Below are 18183 nucleotides of genomic sequence, written 5' to 3'. Positions count from 1 at the left end.
ACTCTAACCGGTGCACTGACCAAAGCTGTGTCATCAAAAAAAGTATGGAGTTTTATTGGCAAAAACAAAGCACAATATATATTGTATTATTGCTAAACAGTATTTTATTTTTGCAGTTGATGTCTCATTAAACAGGACAGATATTTTTTGGTTTTATATTTAATTGGTGCTGTCTACAAATTACAGCTGTCAGAGAATTTATGACTGGGTCGGTTGGCGCTAGTTCCTCAATTGAAACATCTGTTGTGTGAGGCTGTGGGTTCTAAACGTACTAAACCCAAATTTACCTGTGTTTATATGACTGAGTCATTCCTAAAAAGTAATGTGTTTAATCATCAAGAAGATCCTAGTACTGGTGTATTTAATTATTAGACAAGCTGTTCATACAAAAGTAAATACAACTATAAGTCACTTTCTGTGTGAGCTTACTCTACTCTGGATTAATAGTTCCTTTGAAACCTACTCATTACCCTCTTGTTGCAGCCCAAACAAAAGGGGACTTGTTAAACCTGATTGGACGTATTATGGAACTTTCTGTATTCTCATTGGTTATCCACCGACACCTTTTATGGACATTATATAATCTGACTGGTTGCCTTATGTGACTTTTTTTATTCAGACTAATTGTAAAAATGTTACAGTTTTTCATTGCTTGCATAATATTCACCTCTTGTCTTTTAAAAATGGAATTTATTCCTGTTTGATTAATAAAACTATTATTGTCCACTAAACATTTTATATCTTGTTGATATATAAAGATATCCTCATTCTACAGCCATGGCAAACTAACATGTTACAGATTCAGATCTTTGGGGGTATATTTGCTATATTTAGGGACAGTGTGCATGTGAATTAAATCTTATTTAAATGGTTTAGCCCACCACCCAAATAATTTATATTGATACTGCAATGGGCTCCCGACCCTCATACCTGACACCAAAATAAATTAAAATAGCACAACAATATTCTAAAACAATGAGCTTGGAGCAATATGAAGTTGAAGCTATTTGTTTGCCTTTAGAATAATCCTGCTTTGCCGTTATTACATTTGCATTCCATGAGTTTATTATTAATACAGCTAAGAGAAGACTCTTTATTAGTTTATGTAAAGTCTTTTGTATGTTTGTCTTGAGGAAATAAAGTTGTGAAATGTTGAACAGAGAAGACACTGGTATTGATGATTTAAAGTCTAGTCTGGCTCTGGACAGAGTATATCACCATATGGATTTAATACTGTACCATTTTGTATTTTCACCTGTGTGGACTAAAGCCCAGATTGACTACCCACCCCTCTGACGGGAGGTAGAATCTGAGCTGGCCCAAAAGGAAAGTGCCATGTACTTTGATTAGGTATAAAACCAATATCCCACTAGTCTCAGTTTATGGCCTTCCTATGATTAAATGGATTATCCATGGTTGGCTCAAGACATTGTGCTTTGTGGGTTCAAGAGCCAAATGACGCCCCCACATCAAACTCTCTATCCACTACAGTCTAAACCTAACCAAAGTCATCAGGCTCAAAGATTTTATTTTAAAGGGACAAAACACCCAAACATTTTCTTTCATGATTTAGGTAGAACATACAATTTTAAACAACTTTCCAGTTTACTTCTATTATCAAATTTGCTTCATTCTATTGGTATAATTTGTTGAAGGAGGAGCAATGCACTACTGGTTTCTAACTAAACACATGGGTGAGCCAATGATAATCGGTGTATATATATGCAGCCACCAATCAGCAGCTAGAAAATAGGTTCTTTGTTGCTCCTGGGTTTTCCTAGGTAAACCATTCAGCAAAGGATAACAAAAGAAGGAAGCAAATTAAATAAAAAAAAAGTAAATTGGAAAGTTGTATAAGATTGTATGCTCTGTCTAAATCATAAATGTCTAATTATGACTTTACTGACCATTTAACACATGAGAGCTTGATGATACCATCTCTGCTCTGCTGAGATTATGTAAGAACTCTTGTCAGTACTGCAAGGTTTTCCAAAGAAGTTTATAAAGACACATTTTAGTTGCCTCATTATGCAGGATTTTAAGTGTGAAGGAGAAATGGACACTGTACATTTTGTAAGCTTTTTTCAGTGTGTGCATACCTCTGATTATATGCAAGAATGTGTTCATATGTGTGTTTGTGTGCGTATCTGTGTCTGTATGTGTATATGCTTATATATACATTTGTTTATGTGTTAAAGTGTGTATGAGTGTGTGCTTTTTATACGTGACTAATCATAGGATACTCACAAGCAGTGTGATTGGAACAGTAGACCCTGTGACATTGATGTTCATTCCAAATGCCCCAATGGTGTTTACAATCAGCACTGGTTGCTCGGCGTCATTCTGGTGGCCTTCAATTTTGATCTCCAGTGACCAATACTTAAACTAAACAGAAAGAAAGCGTTAACCATGACATGTACAGAGCTAAAGTAAAGAGTCACAATGGTGAGCACATGTTAATCACACAATAACTAAAACCAACATAACAGTTAGCTCATTGACGACTGTAAGAGAGCTATATAGGGCTGCAACATACCCTTTACAAAGAATAAATCCAACAAATATATTCTGCAAACTAAAACAAATTACTGTTCATAATACAAGGAACAATTCAGGAGTATTTACTTACTGTGAAACCTCTTTCCTCACACTTACTAATATCATCGTAACAGTACATTGATGATATTCCTACTCTAAAAAGATAGATTGCAAACTCTTTCGGCTAGATTACGAGTTTTGCGGTAAGAGCGGCTTGGTACTAACTCGCAAGTTATTTCCACCGCTCACCTCCCTATAGCGCTGCTATTACAGGTTTTCATAAACCCGGCCTTAGCAGACAATCAGTGAGCATTGAGCAAAATTGAGCTCCATACCGCACTCCAATACCAGCGTTGCTAAGAGCTGGTTTTACGTGCTCGTGCACGATTTCCCCATAGACATCAATGGGGAGACCCAGCTAAAAAAAGCCTAAAACCTGCAATAAAGGAGCGTAAAGCTCTGTAATGCTGCCCCATTGATTCCTATGGGGAAACAAAATTTATGTTTACACCTAACACCCTAACATAAACCCTGAGTCTAAACACCACTAATCTGCCGCCCCCGAAATCGCCGCCACCTACATTACACTTATTAACCCCTAATCTGTTGCCCCCGACATCGCCGCCACCTACATTATATTTATTAACCCCTAATCTGCCACCCCCAATGTCGCAGCCACCTACATTAGTTATTAACCCCTAATCTGCCGTCACCTACCTACACTTATTAACCCCTAATCTTCCACCCCCAATGTCGCCGCCACTATACTAAAGTTATTAACTCTAACCCTAACACCCACTAACTTTAATGTAATTAAAATAAATCTAAATAAAACCTACTATTAACAACTAAATAATTCCTATTTAAGACTAAATACCTGTAAAATAAACCCTAAGCTAGCTACAATATAACTAATAGTTACATTGTATCTATCTTAGGTTTTATTTTTATTTCACAGCTAAGTTTGTATTTATTTTAACTAGGTAGACTAGTTAGTAAATAGTTATTAACTATTTACTAGCTACCTAGTTAAGATAAATACAAATTTACCTGTAAAATGAAACCTAACCTGAGTTACACTAAAAACTAACCTTACACTACAATTAAATAAATTACATTTATTAAATACAATTAACTAAATTACAAAAACAAACACTAAATTACACAAAATAAAAAAGAAATTATCAAATATTTTAACTAATTATACCTAATCTAATAGCCCTATCAAAATAAAAAAGCCCCCCCAAAATAAAAAACCCCTAGCCTAAACTAAACTGCCAATAGCCATTAAGAGGGCCTTTTGCGGGGCAATGCCCCAAACAAATCAGCTCTTTTAACTGTAAAAAAAATAAAAACACCCCCCCAACAGTAAAACCCACCACCCACACAACCAAACCCCCAAAATAAAAACCTACCTAAAAAACCTAAGCTCCCCATTGCCCTGAAAAGGGCATTGCCCTTAAAAGGGCATTTAGCTCTTTTTCAGCCCAAACCCTAAGCTAAAAATAAAACTCACCCAATAAACCCTTAAAAAAACCTAACACTAACCCACGAAGATCCACTTAAAGTTTTTGAAGACCCGACATCCATCCTCAACGAAGCGGCAGAAGTCCTCAGCGAAGCCGGCAGAAGTCTTCATCCAAGCGGGCTGAAGTCTTCATCCAGACAGCATCTTCTATTTTTATCCATCCGGCGTGGAGCGCCTCCATCTTCAAGACATCCGGCGCGGAGCATCCTCTTATTCCGACGGCTCTTCTCGAATGAAGGTTCCTTTAAGTGACGTCATCCAAGATGGCGTCCCTTGAATTCCGATTGGCTGATAGAATTCTATCAGCCAATCGGAATTAAAGGTGAAAAAATAGTATTGGCTGATGCAGTATATATATATATATACATACATATATATGTATACATTCATATACATATATATTGCTGTGTTGTCGCAATCAGGGTTATGAGAGCTGTAGCTGTTAGACTATTGGCATGAAAATGAGGCTCTATTGAAGTCTATGGGGGAAAATTTAAACCGTAATCAAGCTCACTTTTGAGCATAAGGATGCGATCGAGAGGGAGTGATATTTTCACTTCCCAACCGAAATCTTGCGTTCAGTAACGTGTAGGAAATAACAAAACTGAGCACAAATTACAGGTTTGCCCAAGGTGTTACTGTGCCTTTAAAGAACCACTAAACACAGTAAAATAGTATAATCGATAAACGCATAATAAAGATACAATGCAAAAGCACTTAGTTTGAATTTTAAATGAGCTATAGATTTTTTCCTGATAAATGTCAGTTACATTTCCCTTTCTAATGTATCATGTGACACCCATCAGCCAATCACAAACTGCATATACTGTACATATAGCCTGTGAATGTTGCCCTAGTGCCACAGAAAGTGTAAATATAAAACGTTTGGACACATTTAGATAATGGAAGTGAATTGGAAAGTTTTTTAAAATGGTGTGCTCTATCGGAATCATGAAAGTTTAATTTTGACTTGACTATGCCTTTAAAGGGACATGAAACCCCAATTTTTTTCATGATTCAGATAGAGAATACAATTTAAAAACCACTTTCCAATTTACTTCTTTTATTTAATTTGCTTCCTTCTCTTGTTATTCTTTGCTAAAAGGTTTATCTATGAAAGCTCAGGAGCAGCAGAGAACCTAGGTTTTAGCTGCTGATTGATCGCTGCATATATATACTGATTGTCCTTATCTCACCCATGTGTTCAATTAGAAACCGGTAGTGCATTGCTGCTCCTTCAACAAATGATACCAAGAGAATAAAACAAATTATATAATAGAAGTAAATTAGAAAGTTGTTTAAAATTGTATTCTCTATCTGAATCATTAAATAATTTTTTTGGGCTTCGTGTCCCTTTAAGTCTCTGTTTCTTTATATGAGACGTCCAGAAAAAGTATTTTGGGAAAGCTTAAGAAATAAACTGTTCCTCCCTATCTAGGCCTCTTATATTGTACCAATACAAAAGAAACATTTGTTTTTACTTAAGTTGAAATAAATAATAGGAAAGAATGTAAAAGAAAAAAAACCCACATTAAATGTTATTCAGAGCAGACCATATTAAAGAGGCATTTAACTCAGAATTGGCAGTACAACACATTTTTGCATGTGAACAAAAATGTGTATTCTGTATTGAAATTAAGAGGAAGTGGATGTTTGTGCACAAACAATACCAAAGGGATTAATTGCTCAATGGCTGCAAATAACAATTACCACAAATCTATTCAAGGATAGCGTTACATAAAAAAAGTTATATTTATTTAGCAAATTTTTCAAAAATCTAATTAAAAAAAGCAATGCACATTAAAATTATCCTCTTTCCGATGCAGCCAAAAACAGACATTAACACCTTAATGACCGGACCATTTTTCAATTTTCTTACCCTTAATGACAATGGCTATTTTTACATTTCTGCAGTGTTTGTGTTTAGCTGTAATTTCCCTCTTACTCATTTACTGTACCCACACATATTATATACCGTTTTTCTCACCATTAAATGGACTTTCTAAAGATACCATTATTTTCATCATGTCTTATAATTTACTAAAAAAATAATAATAAAATATGAGGAAAAAATGGAAAAAAACACACTTTTTCTAACTTTGACCCCCAAAATCTGTTACTCATCTACAATCACCAAAAAACACCCATGCTAAATAGTTTCTAAATTTTGTCCTGAGTTTAGAAATACCCAATGTTTACATGTTCTTTGCTTTTTTTTGCAATTTATGGGGCAATAAGTACAAGTAGCACTTCGCTATTTCCAAACCACTTTTTTTCAAAATTAGCGCTAGTTACATTGGAACCCTGATAGCTGTCAGGAATACCTGAATATCCCTTGACATGTATATATATTTTTTTAGAAGACAACCCAAAGTATTGATCTAGGCCCATTTTGGTATATTTCATGCCACAATTTCACCGCCAAATGCGATCAAAAAAAAAAAAGTTCACTTTTTCACAAAATTTGTCACAAACTTTAGGTTTCCCACTGAAATTATTTACAAACAGCTTCTGCAATTATGGCACAAATGGTTGTAAATGCTTCTCTGGGATCCCCTTTTTTCAGAAATAGCAGACTTATATGGCTTTGGGGTTGCTTTTTGGTAATTAGAAGGCCGCTAAATGCCGCTGCGCACCACACGTGTTTTATGCCCAGGAGTGAAGGGGTTAATTAGGGAGCTTGTAGGGAGCTTGTAGGGTTAATTTTAGCTTTAGTGTAGTGTAGTAGACAACCCCAAGTATTGATCTAGGCCCATTTTGGTATATTTTATGCCACCATTTCACCGCCAAATGCGAGCAAATAAAAAAAAAACTTAAAATTTTTCACAATTTTAGGTTTCTCACTGAAATTATTTACAAACAGCTTGTGCAATTATGGCAGAAATTGTTGTTAAAGCTTCTCTGGGATCCCCTTTGTTCAGAAATAGCAGACTTATATGGCTTTGGCGTTGCTTTTTGGTAATTAGAAGGCCGCTAAATGCTGCTGCGCACCACACGTTAATTATGCCCAGCAGTGAAGGGGTTAAATTAGGTAGCTTGTAGGGAGCTTGCAGGGTTAATTTTAGAGATCAGCCTCCCACCTGACACATCCCACCCCCTGATCCCTCCGAAACAGCTCTCTTCCCCCCCCCCACCCCACAATTGTTCCCGCCATCTTAAGTACTGGCAGAAAGTCTGCCAGTACTAAATAAAAGTTTTTTTTTTTTTTAAATAAAAATAATAAAGTATTTTAGCTGTGATGGACCCCTGCCTTAGCCCCAACCTCCCTGATCCCCCCTCCAGCTCTCTAACCCTCTCCCCTACCTAATTACCGCCATCTTGGGTACTGGCAGCTGTCTGCCAGTACCCAGTTTGGCCCCAAAAAACCCCCAAAAAGTATTTTTATTTTATTTTTTACTTAAAAAACTATTTCTGTAGTGTAGCAGCCCCCCACAATACCCCCACCCCCTCCCAGATCCTTTTATATTTATTTTTTTTAAAAAATCCCTTTTTTTCCCCTTTCTGCCCTCATTCATTGGTGTCAGTGTGGCTAATGGGTGCACGCGCATCGTGCACCCGGCGGACACTGGCACTATCGCTACCGGTGCAGAGAGGGCCACAGAGTGGCTCTCTCTGCATTGGAGGCTTGTAAAGTGGTATTGCAGGATGCCTCCATATCGAGGCATCACTGCAATACCCTCAGAGCTGCTGGAAGTGATTGTGATCACTTCCAGCACTCTGTTAGACAACTGACGTACCAGGTACGTCCATTGTCATTAACTGCTTGTTAATGCATGACGTACCTGGTACGTCAGTTGTCATTAAGGGGTTAAAGGTACAGGAAACCCCAATATTTTCTTTCATGATTTGGATAGAACATACAATTTTAAACAACTTTGTTATTTACTTTTATTATCAAATTTGCTTCATTCTCTTGTTAACCTTTGCTAAAGGAACAGCAGTGCACTACTGGCAGCTAGCTGAACACATATGGTCAGCCAATCACAAGAAACAAATGTGTGCAGGCACCAATCAGCAGCACCTCCCACTAGTGTAAGATATGTGCGTATTCTTTTTACAACAAGGGATACCAAGAGAACAAAGCACATTTGAAAATAGAAGTGAATTTAAGTCTTAATATTACATGCTCTATCTGAATCATGGACGTTTAATTTTGACGCTTATCCCTTTAATTTCCTTTTAAAGGAAATTGCTATTGATTTCTGTTTTGCAACAGATCTGAGGAGTAGGGGCTTCTCAGACAGATATCAGTTCCCCTATTTACAGCTGTCTGCAGTAATTATTAAGCGTAAGGTCCCCATGATATGTGTTCTATAGTGACAGATTGCTGACCTAAGAATTGCACTCATGTTCTATTTTTGCCTTCTGTATTTTACAGACATTGTTTCCCCGTAACTGAATTAGGAAAAGTGTTTCGCCTCACTTCCAGTAATTCTTTTCTAAACGCTAAGTGTGAACTCTTGCTGCCTCGGCTATTTGCTAGGCTCTCTGTGCACATATAAACACTATGTGCCCTGACGGGCGTCTCCTATAGTATTGGGCTGAGTGAGGGCACGCTATTGCACATCCCTGGCACAGTTTTGCCTTTGTGTATATACGTTTTGTACACAATACAGCACTTAGTGACACACATCTGCACACTGAAGCAGACTGAGGGCTCGATGATATATTGTTCGCCAGCTCAAACCTTCTTTTTCTCGCTGACACTCGCAGGGCTGCCCCGGTGCAATGATCGTAAAAAAGGGGCAGTCCCTGCGAGTTGCGAGGTGGCTCCTATTAAAAGTAATGGAGCTCGCTGGATAGGGAAACTTCGCTCCTTAGTGCGAAGTTAGCAGAGAGTAGGGGGAGCACTTTAAAATTAAAATCCTGCAGCCAATATAACTCACGTTGCGCTGCTTTCTGCTTATAGCATCTTACATTCGCCTATATGTTCGTATGCATTTGTTTTTCTATTGGGTTTATAAGTGTTCGTATTGTTTTGACAAAAGCTCACCACCTTTTAGTTGGCGAGAAAAAACTGTGATATCTGCAGTGCGGAAATCTTTATAGAATTACGCTGGGATTAGTGAGACATTTTCATATACGCCCATGGAACGCCCATGGAACGCCCATGTTCAGCCCATTTTACGAAAAAACAACAATTACGCTTTGCATTTTGTATTTATAAATTCAAATTTCTGTGTGATTTTTGCACATTCAGTGTACTACAATTACAATTTACGCTGTGAATATTTAATTTGATTTATTCCTGTGTAAATTAGATACTAATTTTACGTTTTTGTTGACATACGATTTTTGGTGAAGAATTTTGTTACGATTTTTGATGCACCTTAACAATACAATTTTTCCCTGCTTATTTTTGTGTGAATGGTTCAAATATTTGTTTTGTATAATGTTTAAAATACGTATTTTGTTGTGCACATTTCATATGAAAATGCAGTATACGCCCCTTAGCGAGACACCCTGTTTTCAGGGTAAAAAATGGCTTTAGATCATTCCACAAGGGAAATAGAAGGAATGGCGAGCATTCTTTAATAATCTCGCCAGCCCAGAGAGCTTTCAATCATCGAGCCCTGAGTATACAAATATTTAGGGTTGGACAACTTGCACTAGGTACAGGTGTTAGGTGGGGGTCATCCAACAATCCCACCCCATAGCTCAACCACAAGCCTACCTTTGAAATTGCCAAATACATTTTCAAAAATGAGCAGTGACTATATACCCTTGGCTGCCAGTAACACACACAGGATTATACATCTTTGGTTGCCAGTAGTACATACACAGCAGTGATTTGACACCCCCTTTGACAGTAACACCTACAGAGTTAAGACAATAGCCAATATAAATAGGATGAGTAGGGGGGCATACCTTATCTCTGATAAAGTGACTATTACCATTGTGAAACGGGTCAGGCCATGCCCCCTCACTCGATTTTGAAACTGTGCAGTGCTACGGCACGCTTTACTCTGTTTGCTCTCCTATGTGAGAGTTTGCTTTGTCAATTGTTTTTAGGTAAAGCTGTCTGCTCTGTCAAGTAGGTGCTGGGATTTTATCTGCCTCATTAAAGTTGTTTTTGTACCATCTCTCTGCCCTGTCATTGTCACTTTCCTTGCCCCACATTTGCGGTTAGTACTAGGACCGGGGACCAGACTCTGCATACCGGTTTGACGTCTCCTGCAGACCACAAGAAGCAACTGAGAGGAGACTAGGCTTATCACCACTATTGCTGCTACCATACCTCATATGTGTTGAGGACAGTACATGTGAGTGTGTATTTGGCTTGTTTTCCTATTGTTTCTCCCTGAAATACTACACCAGATGGTATCTCTGCCTCTGTGCGCCCTTCCCTCTTCTCTTGTTCCATGTTTTTGTGTGTGTGTGTGTGTGTGTGTGTATATGTATGTATGTATGTATGTATGTATGTATGTATATATATATATATATATATATATATACATACATACACATATACTGTGTGTGTGTGTGTGTGTGTGTATATATACATACATACATACACATATATAATCTGTGTGTGTGTATATATATATATATATATATATATATACACATATATAATCTGCGTGTGTGTATATATATATATATACATACACATACATACACATATATAATCTGCGTGTGTGTGTATATATATATATATATATATATATATATACACATACATACACATATATAATCTGCGTGTGTGTGTATATATATATATATATATATACACATACATACACATATATAATCTGCGTGTGTGTGTATATATATATATATACATACACATACATACACATATATAATCTGCGTGTGTGTGTATATATATATATATATATACATACACATGCATACACATATATAATCTGTGTGTGTATATATATATATATATATATACACATACATACACATATATAATCTGCGTGTGTGTATCTATGCCTGTGCACAACTGAAGTGTTAGTGATGTTTCATTCCAAAGTGTCTGTGTGAGTTGTCTCATTTTAAATTGTCCTAGACCGGATTGGAATGACACCAGTTTAGAGGTATGTATGTATATATAACGGGGAAAATGTCCGAACTCACTGGATTTTCAAAATTAACCAGCTTATTAAAAATGTGATGTTTTCGGGTTAACCCCTTCCTCAGACAAATATCTTTAATTAATATTTTTATTTTTTTTGTGACAAAAGATTTGTCTAAAATTATTTGTTTGTCCATTCACATGTCTAAAATATACTTGTACACACACAGTTCCCAACAAAGAGGCTTTCCAGACAGGGAGGTGAGGGGGATTTGTGGACAGAACCAAGAGGGGTGAAACAGCACGTGTGCCGTGGAAATGATGGGGGGCGTCACACATATAAACACTTACATACGTGCGTACACACAAATAGACTGCCTTACAAAAACATATTTTATACGTACTTGAACATCCTTGACGTTCAGCACATACACATCCCTGGTGGTTCCCCGTCTCACGCAGCCCTTAACGGTGACGTCATTTCTATAATTCACTGTAAAATTTGTTTCATCCTCCTGCATGCTCAGCTCACATATTACTGAGTGCGTTGGATCTGTAAATACAAAGAAAGAACAGTCACCCAACTGCATATGGGCAGTTAATCTGATCAGTGTCAGAAATTGGGAAGAATAAGAGTAGTCCCCACTGACATAATCAAATTCAAATGTACACAAAATCAAATCCTTTATAAGATGCTTAAACACTAAATACATATAAACATAGTATTGAGGCCATGGGTGCCACCATTTTGTAATTTAGCTTTCACTACATTCCATTCAGAGTGTGCAGGGAGGAACATGCATTGTGCACCTAAACAGCACATGAACAGTGACCCTGGACAGCACTATTCATGTTCCTCCCTGCACACCCTGCAACATGTGTAACTCATAAGTGTCCAGGAAAATATGGCTGAGGTGGCAACCCTAATTCCAGTGCTGATGAGTTTTCACATGTGCAGCAACTTAGGTTCCAAAATGGCGGCACCCATAATTAGAGAGAGGTGAATGAAATTTATTTAGGGTTTAAAGTCTAATTAAGTATACAACAAACAATGCAATATGTATTCATTATTTATTTATTTGTATCTATCATAGACCTATGAATATTGTGCATTTCCCAGTTTTCCAGAGATGTTGGAGTGCATCCAGTATACCTAAGTAAGTTGCACCAGTACCCAAGCCCATTACATCTGGCCTCTTATTGGCCACATTAGTAACTGGGAAAGACCTCTTATTGGCCACAGCAAAGGGGACCAGGTGAACATACTCAAGTGATATTGTTTATCACAGGCCTGCACTAGCAATGCAACTAAACATATATAAAAATAGAGTTTTAAATATTTATAAAATATTTATCAGCACTGTTTTGTGTATATATATAATATTTATCAGCACTGTTTTGTGTATATATAAAATACAGTTCGCTATTCAGTGATTAAATAATATATATTATGCATATGTAAAATATTTACTGAGTATACAGACCTTGTGAAGTGCATTGCTTAATTGCTGATATTTACTGTGCAAGTCTAAAACTTTACATTAATTGCTTAGGTAAAACATTTTGGGCCAGATTACGAGTGGATCGCAAACTTTTGCCCCAGAGCGACAAGGGGTTTATAGAGGGTGTTTATGCTCGTCGGCTTACGAGTTAAAAGTAAACGTGATCGCTTGAGTGCAGTCATGCTTTACGCTAGAATGTTTACTGGTTAAAGGGACAGTCTCGTCAAAATTAAACTTTCATGATTCAGACAGGGAATGCAATTTTAGACAACTTTCCAATTTTCTTTTATCATCAAATTTGCTTTGTTCTCTTGGTATTCTTTGTTGAAAGCTAAACCTAGGTAGACTCGTATGCTAATTTCTAAGCTTTTGAAGGCCGCCTCTTATATCAGTGCATTTGGACAGTTTTTCACAGCTAGAAAGCGCTAGTTCATGTGTGTCATATAGATAAACATTGTGCACACTCCCATGGAGTTATTTATGAGTCAGCACCGTTTGGCTAGAAGGCAAGTCTGTCAAAATAACTGAGATAAGGGGGCAGTCTGCAGAGGCTTAGATACAAGGTAATCACAGAGGTAAAAAGTGTATTAATATAACTGTGTTGGTTCTGCAAAATTGGGGAATGGGTAATAAAGGGATTATCTATCTTTTTAACCCTTTCATGACAGGGTTATAAAGTCTACATTGGAACAACGTTCCAATGTAGACAAATTGAAGTCACGCAATCGTGCAAATGATTGCGAGATTTCAATTATGGGATCGGGTCTGGGGGGCTTCCCTATGACGCTAGGAACGCCCTCCAGACCGAGATCAAATCCTGCAAGCCAGTAGGCTTCAGGACAGCCATTGGCGATGACGTTGTATTCCGTCATAACGGCTTTAAAGCCCAGTGCCGTTGTGACGGAATACAACGGCATAACAGCATTAAAAGGTTAAACAACAATAATATTTCTGTAGACTGTCCCTTTAACTTTTTTTACAAAAATAAAAAGTTGCACAAAAAACATAAAAAATATATTGCAAAGTATAATTACACGATCTAATAAAAATTATTAAAAAAAATATGCACACAAAAGTTATAAAGGCTCAAAGATATGAGATCTGAGGTGTTAGAATAAAAAGGCAGGCAAAGGGCTTTTTCATTGAGATACATACATATAAATATTTAAAGATGTGTACATAATATATATATAAATATATAATATATTTGTGTTCTTATGTATTTATGTGTATGTATATATATATATATATATATATATATATACAGTGTATATATATATATTTGTGTTCTTATGTATTTATGTGTATGTGTGTATATATATATATATATATATATATATATATATATACTGTATATATATTTGTGTTCTTATGTATTTATGTGTATGTGTGTATATATACAGGGAGTGCAGAATTATTAGGCAAATGAGTATTTTGACCACATCATCCTCTTTATGCATGTTGTCTTACTCCAAGCTGTATAGGCTTGAAAGCCTACTACCAATTAAGCATATTAGGTGATGTGCATCTCTGTAATGAGATGGGGTGTGGTCTAATGACATCAACACCCTATATCAGGTGTGCATAATTATTAGGCAACTTCCTTTCCTTTGGCAAAATGGGTCAAAAGAAGGACTTGACAGGCTCAGAAAAGTCAAAAATAGTGAGATATCTTGCAGAGGGATGCAGCACTCTTAAAATTGCAAAGCTTCTGAAGCGTGATCATCGAACAATCAAGCGTTTCATTCAAAATAGTCAACAGGGTCGCAAGAAGCGTGTGGAAAAACCAAGGCGCAAAATAACTGCCCATGAACTGAGAAAAGTCAAGCGTGCAGCTGCCAAGATGCCACTTGCCACCAGTTTGGCCATATTTCAGAGCTGCAACATCACTGGAGTGCCCAAAAGCACAAGGTGTGCAATACTCAGAGACATGGCCAAGGTAAGAAAGGCTGAAAGACGACCACCACTGAACAAGACACACAAGCTGAAACGTCAAGACTGGGCCAAGAAATATCTCAAGACTGATTTTTCTAAGGTTTTATGGACTGATGAAATGAGAGTGAGTCTTGATGGGCCAGATGGATGGGCCCGTGGCTGGATTGGTAAAGGGCAGAGAGCTCCAGTCCGACTCAGACGCCAGCAAGGTGGAGGTGGAGTACTGGTTTGGGCTGGTATCATCAAAGATGAGCTTGTGGGGCCTTTTCGGGTTGAGGATGGAGTCAAGCTCAACTCCCAGTCCTACTGCCAGTTTCTGGAAGACACCTTCTTCAAGCAGTGGTACAGGAAGAAGTCTGCATCCTTCAAGAAAAACATGATTTCTTCTGTTAAGTGTGATCAGTCCACGGGTCATCATTACTTCTGGGATATTACTCCTCCCCAACAGGAAGTGCAAGAGGATTCACCCAGCAGAGCTGCATATAGCTCCTCCCCTCTACGTCACTCCCAGTCATTCTCTTGCACCCAACGACTAGATAGGATGTGTGAGAGGACTATGGTGATTATACTTAGTTTTATATCTTCAATCAAAAGTTTGTTATTTTAAAATAGCACCGGAGTGTGTTATTATCTCTCTGGCAGAGTTTGAAGAAGAATCTACCAGAGTTTTTGTTATGATTTTAGCCGGAGTAGTTAAGATCATATTGCTGTTTCTCGGCCATCTGAGGAGAGGTAAACTTCAGATCAGGGGACAGCGGGCAGATGAATCTGCATAGAGGTATGTAGCAGTTTTTATTTTCTGACAATGGAATTGATGAGAAAATCCTGCCATACCGATATAATGTCATGTATGTATACTTTACACTTCAGTATTCTGGGGAATGGTACTTCACTAGAATTACACTGTAAGAAATACATAAAGCTGTTTAATAACTAGAGATTATGTTTAACGTTTTTGCTGGAATGTAAAATCGTTTTCATTTACTGAGGTACTGAGTGAATAAATGTTTGGGCACTATTTTTCCACTTGGCAGTTGCTTAATCTGTTTTTCTGACAGTTTCTGTTCTCCCTCACTGCTGTGTGTGAGGGGGAGGGGCCGTTTTTTTGGCGCTTTTACTGCATCAAATATTTCAGTCAGCAACTCATTGTATTCCCTGCATGATCCGGTTCATCTCTGCAGAGCTCAGGGGTCTTCAAAACTTATTTTGAGGGAGGTAATTTCTCTCAGCAGAGCTGTGAGAATTATAGTTTGACTGAGATAAAAAATGTTTATTCTGTAATTTGTTTCCTGCTTTCAGAATTTGTTATCTTTGCTAATGGGATTAAACCTTTGCTAAAGTTGTGTTGTTTACAAGGATTGAGGCTATAACTGTTTCAATTTATTAATTTTCAACTGTCATAGATCTTCTGTGCTTCTTAAAGGCACAGTATGTTTTAATATTATTCTAATTGAATTGTATTTCCAAGTTGCAAGTTTATTTGCTAGTGTGTTAAACATGTCTGATTCAGAGGATGATACCTGTGTCATTTGTTGCAATGCCAAAGTGGAGCCCAATAGAAATTTATGTACTAACTGTATTGATGCTACTTTAAATAAAAGTCAATCTGTACAAATTGAACAAATTTCACCAAACAACGAGGGGAGAGTTATGCCGACTAACTCGCCTCACGTGTCAGTACCTACATCTCCCGCTCAGAGGGAGGTGCGTGATATTGTAGCGCCGAGTACATCTGGGCGGCCATTACAAATCACATTACAGGATATGGCTACTGTTATGACTGAGGTTTTGGCTAAATTACCAGAACTAAGAGGTAAGCGTGATCACTCTGGGGTGAGAACAGAGTGCGCTGATAATATTAGGGCCATGTCAGACACTGCGTCACAGGTGGCAGAACATGAGGACGGAGAACTTCATTCTGTGGGTGACGGTTCTGATCCAAACAGACTGGATTCAGATATTTCAAATTTTAAATTTAAACTGGAAAACCTCCGTGTATTACTAGGGGAGGTGTTAGCGGCTCTGAATGATTGTAACACAGTTGCAATACCAGAGAAAATGTGTAGGTTGGATAAATATTTTGCGGTACCGACGAGTACTGAGGTTTTTCCTATACCTAAGAGACTTACTGAAATTGTTACTAAGGAGTGGGATAGACCCGGTGTGCCGTTCTCACCCCCTCCGATATTTAGAAAAATGTTTCCAATAGACGCCACCACAAGGGACTTATGGCAAACGGTCCCTAAGGTGGAGGGAGCAGTTTCTACCTTAGCTAAGCGTACCACTATCCCGGTGGAGGATAGCTGTGCTTTTTCAGATCCAATGGATAAAAAGTTAGAGGGTTACCTTAAGAAAATGTTTGTTCAACAAGGTTTTATATTGCAACCCCTTGCATGCATTGCTCCGATCACGGCTGCAGCGGCATTCTGGATTGAGTCTCTGGAAGAGAACATTGGTTCAGCTACTCTGGACGACATTACGGACAGGCTTAGAGTCCTTAAACTAGCTAATTCATTCATTTCGGAGGCCGTAGTACATCTTACTAAACTTACGGCGAAGAATTCAGGATTCGCCATTCAGGCACGCAGGGCGCTGTGGCTAAAATCCTGGTCAGCTGATGTTACTTCTAAGTCTAAATTGCTTAATATACCTTTCAAAGGGCAGACCTTATTCGGGCCCGGGTTGAAAGAGATTATCGCTGACATTACAGGAGGTAAAGGCCATGCCCTGCCTCAGGACAAAGCCAAAGCCAAGACTAGACAGTCTAATTTTCGTTCCTTTCGTAATTTCAAAGCTGGAGCAGCATCAACTTCCTCTGCACCAAAACAGGAAGGAGCTGTTGCTCGCTACAGACAAGGCTGGAAACCTAACCAGTCCTGGAACAAGGGCAAGCAGACTAGGAAACCTGCTGCTGCCCCTAAGACAGCATGAATTGAGGGCCCCCGATCCGGGATCGGATCTAGTGGGGGGCAGACTTTCTCTCTTCGCCCAGGCTTGGGCAAGAGATGTTCAGGATCCCTGGGCGCTAGAGATAATATCTCAGGGATACCTTCTGGACTTCAAATACTCTCCTCCAAGAGAGAGATTTCATCTGTCAAGATTGTCAACAATCCAGACAAAGAAAGAGGCGTTTCTACGCTGCGTACAAGAGCTCTTGTTAATGGGAGTAATCCATCCAGTTCCACGATCGGAACAGGGACAGGGGTTTTACTCAAATCTGTTTGTGGTTCCCAAAAAAGAGGGAACTTTCAGACCAATCCTGGACTTAAAGATCCTAAACAAATTCCTAAGAGTTCCATCGTTCAAGATGGAGACTATTCGGACAATTTTACCTATGATCCAAGAGGGTCAGTACATGACCACTGTAGATTTAAAAGATACTTACCTTCACATACCGATTCACAAAGATCATTATCGGTACCTAAGGTTTGCCTTCCTAGACAGGCATTACCAGTTTGTGGCTCTTCCATTCGGATTGGCTACAGCTCCAAGAATCTTCACAAAGGTTCTGGGTGCTCTTCTGGCGGTACTAAGACCGCGGGGAATCTCGGTAGCTCCATACCTAGACGACATTCTGATACAAGCTTCACGCTTTCAAACTGCCAAGTCTCATACAGAGTTAGTGCTGGCATTTCTAAGTTCACATGGATGGAAGGTGA

General features: G+C 38.2%; 1 protein-coding gene across 3 annotated transcripts in view; it reads right to left on the bottom strand.

Annotated features, from left to right (window-relative positions):
- ENG (endoglin) overlaps window positions 1-18183 on the bottom strand; it is a 160624-nt gene that overhangs the window by 81142 nt on the left and 61299 nt on the right. For all 3 annotated transcript variants that reach the window (XM_053695619.1, XM_053695617.1, XM_053695618.1), the window contains exons 2-3: window positions 11492-11640; window positions 2248-2385 (exon numbers count right to left, since the gene is read on the bottom strand). In XM_053695619.1, the coding sequence (XP_053551594.1) occupies window positions 2248-2385; window positions 11492-11608 (255 nt within the window). In that variant the 5' untranslated portion in view covers window positions 11609-11640. The remainder of the gene's footprint in view (window positions 1-2247; window positions 2386-11491; window positions 11641-18183) is intronic.

The sequence above is a fragment of the Bombina bombina genome, chromosome 12 (genome assembly GCF_027579735.1).
Source record: "Bombina bombina isolate aBomBom1 chromosome 12, aBomBom1.pri, whole genome shotgun sequence".
NCBI lineage: Eukaryota > Metazoa > Chordata > Amphibia > Anura > Bombinatoridae > Bombina > Bombina bombina.
This window is presented reverse-complemented; position numbering and strand designations above follow the sequence as displayed.